The 16,943-nt window shown below is 38.2% G+C and overlaps 1 protein-coding gene across 6 annotated transcripts in view; it reads left to right on the top strand.

The window, feature by feature from the left end:
• The window catches only part of MICAL2 (microtubule associated monooxygenase, calponin and LIM domain containing 2), a 131,590-nt gene that overhangs the window by 51,701 nt on the left and 62,946 nt on the right, over window positions 1–16,943 (top strand). For all 6 annotated transcript variants that reach the window (XM_084287727.1, XM_084287726.1, XM_084287724.1 and 3 more), the window contains exons 6-17: window positions 1,157–1,258; window positions 2,911–3,066; window positions 3,948–4,048; window positions 5,682–5,939; window positions 6,751–6,866; window positions 8,100–8,226; window positions 8,445–8,535; window positions 8,627–8,774; window positions 10,947–11,146; window positions 11,541–11,653; window positions 15,821–15,892; window positions 16,479–16,628. In XM_084287727.1, the coding sequence (XP_084143853.1) occupies window positions 1,157–1,258; window positions 2,911–3,066; window positions 3,948–4,048; window positions 5,682–5,939; window positions 6,751–6,866; window positions 8,100–8,226; window positions 8,445–8,535; window positions 8,627–8,774; window positions 10,947–11,146; window positions 11,541–11,653; window positions 15,821–15,892; window positions 16,479–16,628 (1,634 nt within the window). The remainder of the gene's footprint in view (window positions 1–1,156; window positions 1,259–2,910; window positions 3,067–3,947; window positions 4,049–5,681; window positions 5,940–6,750; window positions 6,867–8,099; window positions 8,227–8,444; window positions 8,536–8,626; window positions 8,775–10,946; window positions 11,147–11,540; window positions 11,654–15,820; window positions 15,893–16,478; window positions 16,629–16,943) is intronic.

Genomic DNA, 16,943 nt, shown 5'->3' with positions numbered 1-16,943 from the left:
TATGTCAGGTCTCATGTGAAGTCACTCAAGATAGTTGAATTCTGCTTAAAGAAATGGGAGTCTTTTGCCCTTCTTATTTAGCAAAGTTTGCTACGTGCAATTGTAGTATCATTGTGACCGTGCTCTGATAATTCTTAAAATACGATCCAGCTTGAAAAGTTGAGGTTTTGCATTATGCCTTCTGGCAAGAGTTTGAGGCTTTGTAGGGAGTCTGGTGTGGTTTTCTGGTATCTTCTTGCAAAAACTATTCTTGATTGATAATATAATTGTTGAAAATGGATTAAGCTCTCAGGGCCTCATTTTGCTTTCACATTCAATCTAGTCCCACTGGAGCACAGTCTTATGAGCCATCTTATGCAGATTTTTTTATGAAATAAAGAAAAATCTCTCTTAATTAGAACTTAGGGAGTAGTAGCAACAGATTTATTTTTTAATTAATTCATTAAAATACTTTGCTATTTCTCTGTAAATGTTCATGTAGCAATGGTAGAACAAACAATGTTATAAGGAGTTAAAGCATATTATATAGCTTTTTTTTAAAAAATAGGGCAATACAAACATTTTCAGACAATGTTTTGTGTTAATGCAAAGATTAAATTTAGCTGCATTGGTATGTTTTTGTTAATTTGCGTTTAGAAGACAGAATTAAAAGTATTAAGAATAGGATGCTCTTTTTCTTCTTTTAAAGCCCAGTTCTTCCTGTTGTTAATACATGTTTACAGTCCTAATAGGGTCATTATGGGGGTCATTCTGTGAGAAGTATTTTATGTATAGTCTTGTAATGTCAGTCTTAAAGGAAGTTTAGTGCATTAGGTGATCCAAATAAGGGCTTCTTTTTTTTGTTGTCAGCTTATGAGCTTGACACAGAATCACAGAATTTTCTAGGTTGGAAGAGACCTCAAGATCATCGAGTCCAACCTCTGACCTAACGCTAACAGTCCCCACTGAACCATATCCCTAAGCTCTACACCTTGCTTAATACAGCATGAACATAGCTTTGAGTGCAGCAGAACTTCTCTGCACTGATCTGAGGCAGAATACAAGTCCGTTTGAATAGAAATGGACCATTTATCCCGATGCCTATTCTTCAAACTCTGAAAACACTTCTCTACTGTATTCCCAAAGAATGAATAAATATTATTCTTTGTGTTTTTAGAGATAGGTTGGAGGGCTGAATTTCTCCCTGTGGATCACCCTTTGTCAGAGTATGAATTTGATGTTGTTATTGGTGCAGATGGCCGCAGGAACACATTAGAGGGTATGTGAATGTGTGCTTTTAGCCATACTAATTTTTTCTTGTAGGGTACATTGGAAGACCTGAAAGTCAGAGGAGAATGAAAAGTAACAGGCTGCCTTTCAATACACCAATATCTATGAAAACTAGTTTTTAATGTGCTACCTTCTCTTCAGAATAATCACCTAAATATTATTACTGATCCTCAGAACCGTCTGTATCTGCATTGCGTTGAAAATATATCATGATACCATTGGGCTTGCTTCGATGTTAAGTAATTACATGATGATTTAACTTGAAGGGGGCTGACAAAATGCATTATCTTTACTATTGTGCCATAAATTTCCACTACATGTTTGATCTAAAGACCAAAAGGTGACAACTGGGTATTTAATGAAGGCATCAGAGGTATTAGTCTTGTGTAAAGATGATTTAATCTCAGAAACAGCTACTTTGGAAACAATTTGCAGAGATAATAAATTACTGTAAGCGGGAAAAAACAAAACAAAACGAACACATGTCCCCCATAAGCTTGAGATATTGCTGAGAATTTGGACCGCCTGAGCTGTCTTTGTTAGTGAGATACTGGTTAAACTGCTCTTGTATCACATGAACAAACCTGTTTATCGAATTATATACCTTCCTTGTAGCTTTAATTATATCCATGTTAGTTTCAGGTCACTAAATACACCATTTCCCTTTTTTGTTAGTTTCATAGTTTGTCTGTTTATTCTTATGTCTGCCAAACACAGTATCCTATTTGGTGCACTAAAGATTTTTTACATACAGAAGCCAGTATTTTCATGTTAAATTTATCCGAATGAAATAATAAAAACCTACCAAAAAGCACAAAGAGAAATTTTTATAGGTAATTGATTTCATATTAGACAATGTACATATTCTCTGAAAAGCCATTTGCAATTGGCTAAAAATACTCTAAAGACCTGATCTACTTCACAATTTACTTAAGGATAAGGAGAATACACAGAGGGAAAAACTGAATGTGAAATTGCAAGATTACTGCTTACCAGGCATTTTTGGGAAGGGAAGCTAACTAGGATGGAGTGAGAATGCACGTAATTTCACATTGAACTGCTTGCATAAGAAATAAAAGTTAAGGCACTGAATAATTTTCAACCCTCAGTCTTTGAAAAGCCACATTAGTTAGTAGCATGTTGCAGCTAAGCACTGTTACAGAGGTTTCTGTTTTTTCCGATTTTTCTCTGCTGCTTTTAACTACTGTTTTCTTGCATGTTTTTTCATAAACTGTTTACCACCCATCTAACAAAAATCTACTTGTTATTTAGCATGTAAATATGTTCCCCTTATTAAATTTACTTCACTATTTCTAGTTTGTTTGTTTTTTTTTAGTCATCATTTGTACTTAACTTCTCATGTTCAACTTCTTCCCATAGTTCCCCTCCCAACCTTAGTGGTTGTTTTTTTTCGTTTGTTTGTTTTTTAAATGAGACTATCTTCAATATGGTACAGCTCTACTTTTGCAGCTGGGGTTGGGGAGAAAAGACTCTGCATTCAAGGGAATTTGGAAATAAAACAAAATGTGCTGACTGTATGCTGTTTAAGTGTTGGAGTAGACTGAGTTGCCTTCAACTGACACTGCCTCAAAGTCTGATGTGAAGTTTCCAGTGTTTTTAATTATTTTCTTTTCTTACCAGGTTTTAGGAGAAAGGAGTTTCGTGGAAAGCTGGCTATAGCTATCACTGCCAATTTTATAAACAGAAATACAACTGCAGAAGCCAAGGTAGAAGAAATTAGTGGTGTTGCTTTCATCTTCAATCAGAAGTTCTTTCAGGACCTTAAAGAGGAAACAGGTGGGTGGATCCTCTTTTTTTTTTTTTTTGACAAATAAATACAAGAGACAGTAGAGGAAGTCTTTATCTGCAGGGCCACCCTCCCATTCCTATTAACATTAATTTGGATATATTTTATTTAAAAGCAAGTGATAAAATGCTAATGGTGTCAGAATGCTGCTAAGGGAGGTGTCCATTTATGGTACAGTAGCATTTTTTTTAGCTTGGGTATTGCCACATCATAGCTTGTTATAATGTTTAAATTCTTCTCAACTGTAAAAATGTCAGCTATGTCCAACTTTATAAGAGTGTTTTCAGTGACCACAGTTTTCCCTTACGACATAGTTTGTTTTGTTTGTATCTGTTTACATGCTGAACAGCTTAAATCCTGTGAAAAGGGCTTTGCCCTTCTGGGAGGAGTTTGTTCTTGTTTTTTGATGTGTAAGTCTGATAAACTGGAAAGAACTAGATGGGAGTCTGCCATAAATACTTAAAATATAAACTGTGAAATACAGCTGTATGAAAAGGGGTTTCAGAATAGATGTACCTACTTGCAGTACAAGCAACTCCATTCTTGATTTACAACTGTTTGTTAGTTTTGTTGTTATAACCGACACTCAAACTCCTAGTTAGAGCCAAAGCTCTAGCAACCTACAAAGCATGTTGTTCCCTTTACTTCCCTTTTCTACCTCAGAAGATTAGTAAGGCTGCAGTTAACTGGCTATTTCTTAGTAGGATGCCAGATACCTTTAAATTATGTGGGAGCAAACTCCTGGCAGTTAAGACCAATATCCTTGGTAAAATGAATGTATCCCAAGAAGGAATTTGTGGGCATCAGTCACATTGTTAGTAAATGTCACAGAAAATGCATTGTACTTCATAATAAATGTGTTATATTTCAGGAATTGACCTAGAGAATATTGTTTACTACAAAGATAGCACTCATTATTTTGTGATGACAGCAAAAAAACAGAGTCTTCTGGACAAAGGAGTGATTATGAACGTACGTAAAAATTCTGGGTAAAATCTTCCTTTAGTTACTTGGCACAGACTAAGTGTGAACATATGCATAAATGTTGCTCCATGTTGTAGAAAGTGTTTATAGACTTACTAGGTCACTTAATTAAAGCTCAGATCACCTAGATCTTACTCTGAGTGACGTTTTTTTTTTTTTCCCCTCAGGTAGCACGAAGTTTCTGTAGAGAAATGAAAATGATACTTCCTAAATTTATTAGTTCTGAAACTCACCAAAATGGGATCTTGGAAATGCATGGTGTGTTCATCACACCAGAAAATAAAAAAATAATTTATTTAAAGGTTAACCTCGCACAGCTGTGTCCAGTTTTCATGAGGCAAACAAGGAAGCGTTAAGATCTACCCAAGGCTAAAATGCCAATTCCAAAGTTGATGAAACATCATAAAAAGAGTCCATAAATATAATGTTCTGAACTTTCAAAAGTACTTGAGAATTTCTGAGGCCTTTTGAAAAGCATTTTTTTTTCCTTTTATTTTTTCCCCTTCTCTAAGATGGGGAGGTTGTTTTCTTTTGTTTCTAGAAAGTGTTTTGGCACTGTTTAAATTTCTCTTCCAGGAAATGTAGTAGTAGTCAATTTTTCTTGCAAAGTTAGATGTTGCCAAAACAGTCTAGTATAATTTCCCAAAGGAAGTGCTTGTAGGGAGCTATCAAAATGTTTCTTTCTGTTGGGACCACTTAACTTGGTTGCCACAATTTTCATTATTTTTGGAGGATGCCAGCTTCCAGGATAGAGCAGCCAGGCTGGGAGAGATGAAGGGTGGACACCCCAGAGGTGATGGGAGAGCAGTTAGTGGCCTTTGGGGTTGAGGGGCTGGTGCCTGTAGGCATAGCTTCACAAGAGTTGTGAGGAGTTTGGAGAGGAAGGGCTGTGGCCTGGCAAGTTTTTTCCATGAGTCACTCATGTGTGAGTGAAGAAAACAATCTGCCTAAAGACAGTTGGGCTAATAGCAATTCTGTGGCATCACCCCTGTGATTAAGGTCTTGTCCACAATTAAGCTGTAATAGAAACTGCCTTATTAATAATTGTTGGCTTTAAGTAGAATGACCTGTAAAGGCAGGGTCCTTTACCACACTGTCAGGAAAAAAATAATAAACAAAAACAAACAAACAAAAAAAAACAGCCCCAAATAGAAGAGCAGAAAAACTTCCATAGTCCATGTTAAAATTTGTTGTTACTGAAACATCAAGTCAAGCCTTCAGGCTGAGACCAGCATGTTATTACATCAGTATGTAGGTATTTCTGCTCCCATGTGGTTTCATACATGGGGTGCACACACACAGGAAAAAGCACTGTGGTGATGGTGATAACATCTCTTGATAGCACGGAAGTTGTGAAAATAACCTGTAGTCAAGGAGCTGGGAGGTTCTATAGTCTTTTATTGTAAATAAAGGTGCTTTTGAATGTTGGCATAGAGAGTTCCTGTTCGGGGTAGTACAATAACCTGTGTTTGTGTACTGACTTCTCAGAGATGGTAACAAATTTCCCATGGTTCTCTATACCAGGAGATGTACAGTTGCCACTTTTATGCTATGAGACTTCAATGCTGCAATTCAGAGAGGATAGTTGGAGTATCTAATTCAGCATGCCTCTGTTTTGCAGGACTATATTGATACTGAATTGCTCCTCTGTGGAGAAAATGTGAACCAGAGCAATTTGCTGTCCTATGCCCGAGAAGCTGCTGACTTTGCAACCAACTACCAGCTGCCATCCTTGGATTTTGCAATTAATCACTATGGGCAACCAGATGTGGCAATGTTTGATTTTACCTGTATGTACGCATCTGAGAATGCTGCACTGGTGAGAGAGAGGCACAGACATCAGCTCCTGGTGGCGCTTGTTGGAGATAGTTTACTTGAGGTATATTTAGGGATATCTTCCAAATAGTGTTTTTCCTTTATCTGTTTTTAAAATCTAGCCATTCTGTCTTTCTTCCAAAATAAACTTTATTTTCTCTTACATGTTCTGAAACAATGGTACCTTCTTTGGAATAGGCTTTCTCTTCTCTTTGCCGTAGTTCATGTCATAACTAATGTTTGGCTGGCAGTCTCTGGCTGAGATTCTTTTTTGCTTTATGCAAGTTTTATTTCTGTCTGAAAACTATGAGCTGTGTGTCCTCAGCTTGGGTGCATGGCATAATTCTCCTGACTTTAATCAGAGGGAAAAACTTAATCCAAATTTTACTGCAGTCTTTTTGCCTCAATATGTTCTCTTTCTGAAGTGAAAAGTGTATGTTACAGCTAATGTGTGTGTATATATATAGTTATTTTTTTCTTTTACTAATATTGACAGCCTGAAGTGTTTGAAAAGATCAGTTAAAATCGAAATTAGGAGATGAAAAGAAAGGCATTCTCCCTTCCTTCCCCCCCCCTTTTTTTTTTTAAGCTTAACTGATTTTTGATTATTCCAAGTCTTTTTTTTCCCAGCCTTTACCTTATGAAGTAAAGAAATTTGTTTTTAAATATAGCATATTTTTTAAAGTATTTTCTTAAATAAGACATGGAGAGAAACCTCTAAAAACTAAAAGAGTTGATTAGATTTTATTTTAACTCTTTCTGAGCTGCTTTTCTAAGACAGTATGAAACCCTAGGCTCCAAATTCACATGGCAAGTTACTTTTGTAATAAGACCTCAAGAAATATAAGGAATTAAAATGTAAATGCTTCTTACAGCCCTTCTGGCCAATGGGTACTGGCTGTGCAAGAGGCTTCTTAGCTGCTTTTGATACCGTATGGATGGTGCGGAGCTGGGCTCAAGGAAAACCCCCATTAGAAATCCTTGCCGAACGGTGAGTACTGCTTTTGTCTTCTCTATTGCTTTCATAGCATTTTAAGGAGTTGTAGTGTTGGTAGAAGGCAGTGGAAGATGAAATGCCAATAGGAGAAATATTTTGCTTCCCTGCAATGGCATTGGGTTGAAATTATCTTTTCTTTTAGGTTACTAACAATTTACATTGGCTCTAGGCTGTTGTTTTGTAAGCTTCTGAACACTGATACAGAGATTGAGCAGTGTGTGTGATGTGGGCCTAAATCACTAATTTAAACTGTGAATGACTAGAATTAAGTACAATACTTGACTGGAAAAAATCAAAGCTATTTTTTGTCAAGCACTAATCCGTCAACCATCTCAGCATCTGTATTTGTAATTAGAAAAAAATGTTTTTTCCTGAAACATGTATAAACAAATACTTTAAAACCAATGGCCTTCATAAATGGTATCTGTGATTTTAACTTTACATTTTAGCAATTGGCACCCTCTTTATTTTGACTGATAAATACATGGCAAAGATGAATTGCTGTAATGCCAAATCATAAGCTTCTCTGTGTAATGTTATTTTGAACAGAGCAAAATCCTGTTGTTAATTACACCAGTAATCCTGGTGTGGCCATGGTCAGATGTTGAAGTTGCTGACTTAAGTCCTTATGGCAGCTGCCCTGCTCTCCTGTAGCTACCCAGGCTGTTTTAGGGGCAGATACAGAGTAGAAAGTCATGGTTGTGGTAATGCAAGTAGGAGCATTACTAAGTACAGTTCTTTAAGGAGTTTTAAGATAAAATCCTGTGGGATGACTCAAACACGGTGTAGTCCCAAATGGAAAATTGAACAGCATAATAAAAAAGGCTGTGGTGGTTATAGGAGTTGCAGAATGATGGGATTTAGTGCTGTTATGTGGTAAAGAAGTTACTCCTTGGGTGGAGGTTAAAGCAAAAGCAGATGTCTGTATGATGTAACCTCCTTTTAATTTTTTTTTTCTTTCTGGTCTTCTTGCTCTCTTCCTGTCTCAGGAAAATATGGGTATAAGTTCTAAGTCCGTCTTTTTGTTGTCCTTTTTCTGTCTGGCATCCTTCTCTTGCTGAGCAGGGATAAGAAATGATGTGGATGCATTATACATGTATGTGTAGTGCATGGCACTTGTCCTGGCAGAATCAAAATAAAGGTTCAGGTAACTGCAAAAAAATAAGATACTCGTAACATAATAAATATGTTATAATCACTATCTTTTGCATATTTTTTCTTTATAAGAGAAAGCATTTATCGACTCTTGCCTCAGACTACACCTGAAAATATTAACAAGAACTTTGATCAGTATACCATTGACCCAGGAACAAGATACCCAAACTTGAACTCAAGCTGTGTTCGACCTCACCAGGTCAGTGCTTGAAAGGCTTGTTTGTGAAATCACAGATGCCTTTGTTTGTTTGTTTTTGTTTTTCCCAGGAGATATAAAGCCACAAGTAGTGCATAAACAAGATTTTTGGGAGACTCCTTAGTTCAGATCCATCTGTTGATAAAGTTAACCTAGAAATAAATTATCTTTTTTTCCTCCAGCAATTCTGATGTTGTGTTACAAATCACTTCTATTTGTAGGTGAGACAGTTATTTGTTACCAGTGAGTTACAGCAATGTCCTTTTGAAAGAGTAAGCTCCATTAGAAGATCTGTGAATCTCTCAAGACGTGGTATGTGACATCTCATGTTTGTGTGGCTTAATATTTGGAGTTTTCTGAGCATAAAAAAATGATTGAATTGTTTCGTCTTGACTAACTGCAGAGTCGGATGTTCGGCCTAACAAGCTGTTGACCTGGTGTCAGAAACAGACAGAAGGGTATCGTAATGTTAACGTCACAGACCTGACTGCCTCCTGGAAAAGTGGCCTTGCACTGTGTGCAATTATCCATCGTTTCAGACCTGACCTCATGTAAGTGGCATCTGTAGATTTTGCTAAGTGTAGTGTATATTAAGTATTCAAAGAAGTATAGTGTAAGAGCAGCCAGAACAACAATGACAGTCTACAGTTTCCTTCTGTTGCTTGTTTTTTTTGCAAGGGAATGCACACCGTGACTAGTGTTGGGGGACAGCAAAATGGGGTTGGTTTTGTTTTGCCTTTTTTTTTTCTGTGCATGTCCTTGCATGCCATTTAAAATGAAATATACATGCTTTTAAAAAAACAGGAAGGCTTTGAACCTTATGGCTTTTGATCATAGTGTTTGTGGGAGTTACATGGCTATTTAAAACAAAAATTGCAACGCTTGCAGAATGTGAGAATTGTATTCCTAGGTCCCTGAAGACTGGTTTTTAGGGTATGCTTAAAACCACAGCCATAATGGCACTGTCAGGACTTAGAAAAATACCTGGATGAGTCTTAAATGAGTTGTCCTCAAGAAGCTGTAGTGGTTGCAACAATAGTAGTGTAGGCAAACCCTGGGCCACAGAGGTGTTGTGGGAGATGGCAGCTTTGCACAGCTCTGTCCAGAAGAGTACTGTGCAGGCCCTTGAAAATTCCCTGTTTTAGGGATTGAACCTGTGCTAGCATCTGCCTTTTTACTGTGATTCAGGGGGTCTCACTCTACAAGGCCTGACTTCATGTATATGAATATTTTACAAGGCTTTTCAGTTAGATACAAGAGGGTTGGTGTGTAACAGATGGCAGGAATGGCCATTGCTGGCAGTGGGTTACTGGGCCTGCTTGATGATATCTATAGTGAGGTCACTCTTCTGTCCTGTCCTGGGTCTCCAAAATTCACTGGATGCATTTTCTTGCTTTCCTATGTGGGTTAGTCACCCACAGATTTAGAACTTGTGGATGAGTTATTGTCAACCTCCCTTTACAGTGGATAAATGAAAGAAATTATTGAACTCTTTTTATGAGGTGTGATAGTGTGTGGGATGGGTGGAAAAAAAAAAAAAAGGAGTGATGCCCAGGGTACTTCTTTGTATAGCTTTGCCAGAGGACGTGCTAGCCTTGTAAGAAAATTTTCTTGGTTGTTTTTGTTTTGCCTCAGGTTATTTTTAAAAAATGAGGATTATGAATGGTTTTGTTGCCACAGAAGACAGAGTGTAGAAAGCAAACTGATCTTTGTGTGTGGAAAGTATGCCTTTTAAGCACTGCTCTCTAGAAAGCTGATAGATTTATCTTCCTGAGCTAACAGACAACCTGCTGTTTTATTAACATTGTGTCTGGTCTCATTGGCTTTTTGTTTTAGACAGGACTGCTGAAGGACATGGCCAGATGAGAGCCAGGCTGGCTCTGCAGGAGGCAGCGCTGGGGCAGAGGGCTGCCTGCACTCCCTGGCTCCAGAAGCAGGCCTTGAGGGGTGGTAGGAAGACAGATTCTTTGGGGGGTTCAAAAGCTCACACTCCTTATGAGGAGAGAGAAACTACCCTGCCTGGAGCTTTGTACTTTATTCACGTGTGTATTTTAATCATGAATTTTGGAAGTCATTCAAGGGATTGGAGTCTGAGAATAAGTCACATAGAAAATGTATTCGAGAATGGGTAGTGCAGTTCCAGATGTGTGATACACTTATTTAGTGCACTAATAAATCTGGTTGATGTAGACAGGAGCTCCTCGTTCAAACTGTGTGTGTAATGCCTTAAAAAGAAATGTAGTGCCTGTGTTTGTGTGCATGCACACGTGTATATCACGTTTGTTTTCTAAAATGCTGGAGTAAATTTACTACTCGTGGCTTTTGGTGCTTCATAAAACTAATAAAAACTGAAGAACCAATTGCTAACAGGTGAAATCTGTAGTAGCACAGCTGTATTTGGAGAGTAAAGAGGTTTATTAGTACTTCGGAGGAAGAATTGCGTTTTTTCATAAATAAAGGAGTCCTTTTTTTTCTGAGACTACGTCAAAATCCTGTCCTGTGAAATAGCCTTTAAATGACGCTTCTGGCAAAGCCAGGCGTTTTCATTAGAAAACTCATATTGATTCTGTTACTTTTAGACTCTGTAGCTTTGACCTGGTGAAATGACCATGCCCTCTCCTGTGGTGCTGTCCTGCACCCCTCCAACACACAAGGAAGTGCTTTGTGTTTCTAAGGGCAGCAGGCAGCAAACGGCCACTGATGCAAGTGTGTTCTCCCTACAGAGACTTTGATGCTCTGAATGAAGAAGACGTTGTCAAAAACAACCAACTGGCATTTGATGTTGCTGAGCGGGAGTTTGGGATCCCCCCTGTGACTACAGGGAAGGAAGTGGGATCAGCCGGGGAGCCTGACAAGCTCAGTATGGTCATGTACCTCTCCAAGTTTTACGAGCTGTTCAGGGGCACACCTCTGCGGGCAGTAGGTAAGCTGAATCCAGATAGCTCTGAGTTCTCCCAGGTACGGGGAATGGGAGCACTTCATACAGGCTGCTCACAGGCACTGCTTCTGAGCCAAGAGCCCCTTCCCAGCCGAGTGATTCTGGCACGTGAATGTGTCTGCAATAGTTACCTTGCCCTTAGAAAAGGAAAGAGGGGAAAAACTTGATGGGAGAACAGGGTTTTGGAGGCTGTTGGTGGTTTCAGAGAACAGAAGCAGTTAGATAACTCTTGCTTGAAATCATTAAGTTAATATATCAGGTCATTAAGAGTCCTCCTCTTGTAAGGATGACTGCCTAAGTCATGCCCATTCCTTGGCATTTCTCTTCCTCTTTTAAAAAGTCACCCCACACCTTGTATGATTTTTTTTTTTCTGAACAGAAGCTGGTGACAAGCAAAATGGAGAAAATAATGATCTTTGTTCAGCAAAATCATCAAACTTCATCTTTAATAATTACATCAATTTAACTTTACCAAGAAAACGAGTACCAAAGGTAAGCTGTGAAGAAAGGCTTGCCCTATATCTTTCTGTCTTTTTAAGAGATGAAAATAAACTTTCAGGTTCAGAAACAAGGGGTGATTATATATCCTAGTATTAAAAGACCTGTAGAAGGAGATTTTGTGCTCATATTAAAAAAAAAAAAAAAAAAAAAAAAAGTAAAATAAGATTCCAGAGTAATCTAAAGTAACACACGAATACTCAGTCATTATGGTGTTTGTAATGATAGAACTGAATTATTGTCAGTGTCAAACTGCTGAAGCATTAATAATAAACACAGTTAAGCATTCTCTGTAAATGCAAGTTTCTTAATCTCAGTGAGAATTTGTGTGTACTTGGGGAGAAATCATATTAATTCTCCATGTTAATTTTCTTCAGCAAAAATGAAAGGAAGGGGAGGAGGATGTTTTATTTGGTGTGTTTATAAATTGCAGTTTTCAATTTAAAATGTTGGAGATCTTGGCTCTCTTACCTGTATTGTCTCTTGTATTTTCTTTCTGGAATTTTTTCAAAAGGCATTTTAGGAGGTTTTGTGTAATGCTAGATGCTAAGTTTTATATTTTGTTGTGTGGATGGTTGGATTTTTGTTTTTGGTCGTTTTGGAAGAAGGTCTGCAAGTTCCCTGGGTATGGCTATTGAGAGCCCTTCAAACCCCTCTATATAAATAGAGCCCTTCAAACCCTTCATATAAATGTAAAGCCTGCGAGAGTGACAAACAGTGGGCAAGACTGACTAACATGACCAAGATAATGATCTATTCATACATACCCATATACTTTTCTCTCCTTGTCATATATTAATGAAAACTTATTGACATGCCCTGTTTATGTCCCTGTATGAAACACATCCATGCCTGTACATGTTGTAATTAAAGACTACAGGGCTTTGAAGGGGTATGGAGACTGGAATTAATACTGTCTGACATAGGATTGCGTGCAGTGGGAGTATTGTTTTTGTATTTCTGAATGGATTATAACTTCAAAAGTTTTGTATGATTTAATTTAAAAGTTACTGTAATGAAATTATTCAGTAACAAACTTTCACCCTCTGTCTATTCATTAACTTGGGCCTCTGCTGAAGGGAGACCTTAAGGAGGGGCTTCGCTTTCACAGCCAAACCTACCTTCATTTTAACTTCATTTTAAATGGGGAGTGTCTGCAAAACTTGGCTCTGAGGCAGCAGTGTCTCTCTGAGACTGCTCTAATCCAACTGATGCAGATTAACCAACACGAGTTAGACAGCAGCCCATACTCCTCCACCAGAATGAATTTAACTTCCATGTTTTCTGAAATACAACTTAATGCAAAACTGTTCCAGGTTTCGAGTTTCCTGGGATATGTAGAAATTAAATTAGTTGTTTTTGGTGGTGGTGGTTGGTTGGTTGGTTGGTGGTGGTTGTCTTTTTTTTTTGTTTCCTTCACTCAGTATTTGCCAGTGCAAATACTCTTAATTTTTGCCTGCAGAAATACAATTTTCCTACTTGTCTTTGTGTTTGGTGTCCTTACAGGTGTACATGTATGTACTACATGTCTCAATGTTTTTAATATGTTGCTTTTTAAATTTGTTGCTATCCTACCTTTTCAGTTGTAGTAGAAATGTGGATTGATTTTTTTGTTGTTTTTTTTGTTCTTCTCAATCGTCTGAAAAACTACTTGAGAATTTCCAGATATTTCCTAGAGTTAATTTACATCTCAAATTTTTTCCATCCCCAAACATATTTTCAAAACCAGTGGACAGTCAGCTGCCCAGTAACCTCATATATCCTTGTGAGGAAATAACTTTTCCCTGCCACCCACATACACACAAAACAAAGTGACATGTTTCCCAGCTAACCAAGCAGTGAGAAACTAAATAGGCAAAATAAACATTGCATTTTCTTGTGGGTGACTTCTTTAGAAGAAAAACTTTTTTTTTTTTTTTTGTGACCACAATATTGTTATTTTTCTCTCAGTTATTTGCAGAAGTAAATAGACTTCTGGTAATGAGGAAAGCTTTCCATTACTAAGGCATACAGCCCTCTGACTAACCTCCTGTCATGAAATATGCCTTGTCTCATAACAGGAGGTATAGTTCTTGGCACTACATGAAAGCATGATGTGATTTGCCTGATGGGCCCCTTTGGTTTCACACCAAAGGGGCTTGTTTGAAAGGAGAAGGGGAAGCAATATTTTGCAAATCAGCTTGGGGAGTGAGACTATCAAGGCCGCTTACTTTATATGAGGATTTGCAGCCTCGTCATGGGCGGGACATGAAGCTTGGCAAGAAGTACACTGCTCAAGTTGGGACAGAGATTTGCAAAGGAGATAACCGTCATAAACTATCTGGGAAACGAGGCTCCTTGGAAAGCAACTGCTTGAGTTAAAGTGTGGCTGTGGTGTTGTGGTTCTTTGCCCTGCAGAGAGTGGTGTTGAGCGCTGTCCAGGTATGATAGTAGGAGAGCATTTGTGTATTGTGAAAAGTCCAAACCCACACGGGGTAACATAGTGTCGTGTGTCGCTTACTGAACTCTCTGCACCATACAGTTCGTTCTTTTATCTGGCTAGACAGGGGATCCTTATCTGCGTGCGGCTGGTGAAAGACCAGGAAGCAGAGGCTGGAGCTGGTGTGGCAGTAGCAGCTCCTGGCAGCCTCTGCAGGTCTCGTTGATGTTTTCCATTTTCCTACCAGTGTCAGCAGAGTTTGCAAGGAACTGAGATTTCCTGTGCTCCAGACTAAGAAATGAATCAAGGTGTTTACACAACAAAGGGCACGATCCTCTTTCTTGGAGTTCTGCTAGGCAATTAAATTGCTTTGTTTTTCACTTCTTTGTAAGTAAGTTAATAAAAGTCTTTTTATGTTGCTTCTGAAAGGCAACATCTGGTTTACTTCATTCACTTAGACAAACTCTGCTTTTATGTGGTACAGATTATTATGCAGAATACATTGTGCTGTTCTGCTGTTCACTTTTTCTTGGTAGACTAATGATTATAGGTAGTGTAAAACTGGATTACTGAGAGCTGGTGCTTGAAAGGCAGTATACCAAAGCATACGAAGTAGTCAAAATATTGTCCTTTGATTCTTTCAGTGCTTGCCCAAAATAGGTTTGAGATTACTTCTATTCACTGCATAATGATTTATTATAAATGTGTATATGTAAAAAGAAAGCCTGTATTCTTTGCTCTTTGTCTCCTTATTCTTTGTTTGTTTGTTTGTTTTAATTCACTGAGCAATCATTGAGCTGCAATGTGGGCAAATTCAAATAAGCGGAATGTGTTTATTGTTCATAAAATATAAACTAACATGACATTTACAAGACAAAAAGCCCCCATGTCATAACTACATAAATTGTGCCGTCCCTTAAAGACTGAATTTAATGAGAAAAGACACAAATTTTTAAGTATTGACTATTTTGCAAGTTCATGCAAACTGAGTGTGAAATATTGTTTGTGTAATTTCCAGTAAAATGACAGCATACATGCATAGCTTCATGCATAGCTTGAGCACAAAATAGGCTGTTTGCTTGCTTAAGTACTACTGTGTAAAACCAGAGTTGGGAAGGAGAACCCTGCAAGGGAGATAGATGTTTGAGGCAGACAACAATTGCTCCAAAAAAAGGGACACATTTGCACTATGAAAACATGGTCTGCATGCAGTTGAAAAAGATGCAGAGCTATAGTGGAAGAGTGAGTCGTCTTGGATTGCCATATTTATCTGGAAACCAATGTAGTGTAGATTAAAATTCACAGAATAACTGATGCTCAATGCCTTTTTCTTCAAGTGTGTGCTAATGCTTTATGAGTTACAAAGTCATCAGTACTTAAGGAGGAATAGGCAAACATAGGCTTGCAGGAGGAATAGGCAAAAATAGGTTTGCAGGTCCTCTGTTGAACAATGTGTAAGATTTTCCCTAGCAGAGCCCAGTAGGAGCTCCCAGTCAGGGCTGCTGTTACATACATGACTACTGCCAGCAGGGCTTCTTGTGCAAGGAGCAATCCTCCTGAGCTGGGGGACCTAATGAGGGGTGCACTGGCACTGCTTACCCATGGTCATGGTATTTAACAGAGGCCAGACCACAAGACCACACTTGCCTGCTTGTGGAGCTAATGCCTGGGAAAGAAAGGATTGAATAAATTTGGTAGCTGTTATAGTAATGCATATACTTAGTTGTGCTTTACTGTTTCAGGTTGAAGGGAAAACAGAAGAAAATGAGACTAACAAAAGACGTCGAAAAGGTCATTTTGGTGCCTTTGAGGAGGTTAGTGCTGAGCCTGAGCAGTGTCAACACATATCCAGTTCTTTGATAAGCACCAGTGCTGAGGAGGCAGCAGAAGTTGGGGAACTGGGGCTTGGTCTCTTGTGCTTGGTAGGAACAAAAAGTCTGTCACCTTCAAACTTTGAATGCACTGTTCTCTGTGTGGAAAACAAGCTAAACTTACTGAAGTCATTTCGCAGAGATAACAGCATTATGTCAGTCACACCAGTTTTCTTTCTGACCCAAGAATGTTTAAGGTATAGGTGTGTTTGTTTTATTCCTCCCAACTCAATTATTTGAACAATTTCTGTTTAAAGAGTTTGTATTTTCTGTCCACTCTCTCTGATTTAGTTACCTTTTTTGACTCTCTGCTTTGTCATCCCTAGTACTGATGCGTGTTCCCTTTTTACTGTGCTCTGGGGCCAAAGAAAATATTTTTTCAGTGAATTTTGCATGCTAAGCAGTGTCATTTTTAATATGCTATGGACTATATTTCCTCTCATCATTGGCTTATAAGGATGTGATTTTCTCTCTTTACGAGTGTCATAGGTAAACCTGAGGAAAAACATTGTCTGTTGTTTTCTTGCAGGCTTCAGGCTTTTCAAGCCAAGCAACAAGTGCTGGGAAAGAACAGAATGATAGTAAAGAAGGAATGAACCAGAATAAGGTTAAATCAATGGCAACTCAGCTGTTGGCCAAGTTTGAAGAGAATGCTCCAAATACAATTTTTCGGAGGCAGGTAGGTCATAGATGAAAATAAGTCATTTCTGAAATTATGCTGTAGTCTCTCCTTGTGAATGGGATGCAGATCTCGGGGGGGTGGGGTGGAGGGAAGTGGATCTGTTAGATGTTTGGATAGGGTTTTCTTTCCTTGTTTTTAATTCTTTATGCTAATTAAAGGGTATTCCTCTTAATTTTGTGGGAACAAATATAACTAATATATAGATCATTGCATTTCAATATGCTATATTATAGTGCATAGTAATATCATGTGGAATTGCAGAGACTGGAAATCTCTTGTAAACCAGTCTGTAGAATTTCTCCTTGGTGTAGG

This window comes from Netta rufina, assembly GCF_964035555.1.
Source record: "Netta rufina genome assembly, chromosome: 5".
Taxonomy (NCBI): Eukaryota; Metazoa; Chordata; class Aves; order Anseriformes; family Anatidae; genus Netta; species Netta rufina.
The sequence above is the reverse complement of the archived record's forward strand: the minus strand, read 5'-3'. Positions and strand labels throughout refer to the sequence as shown.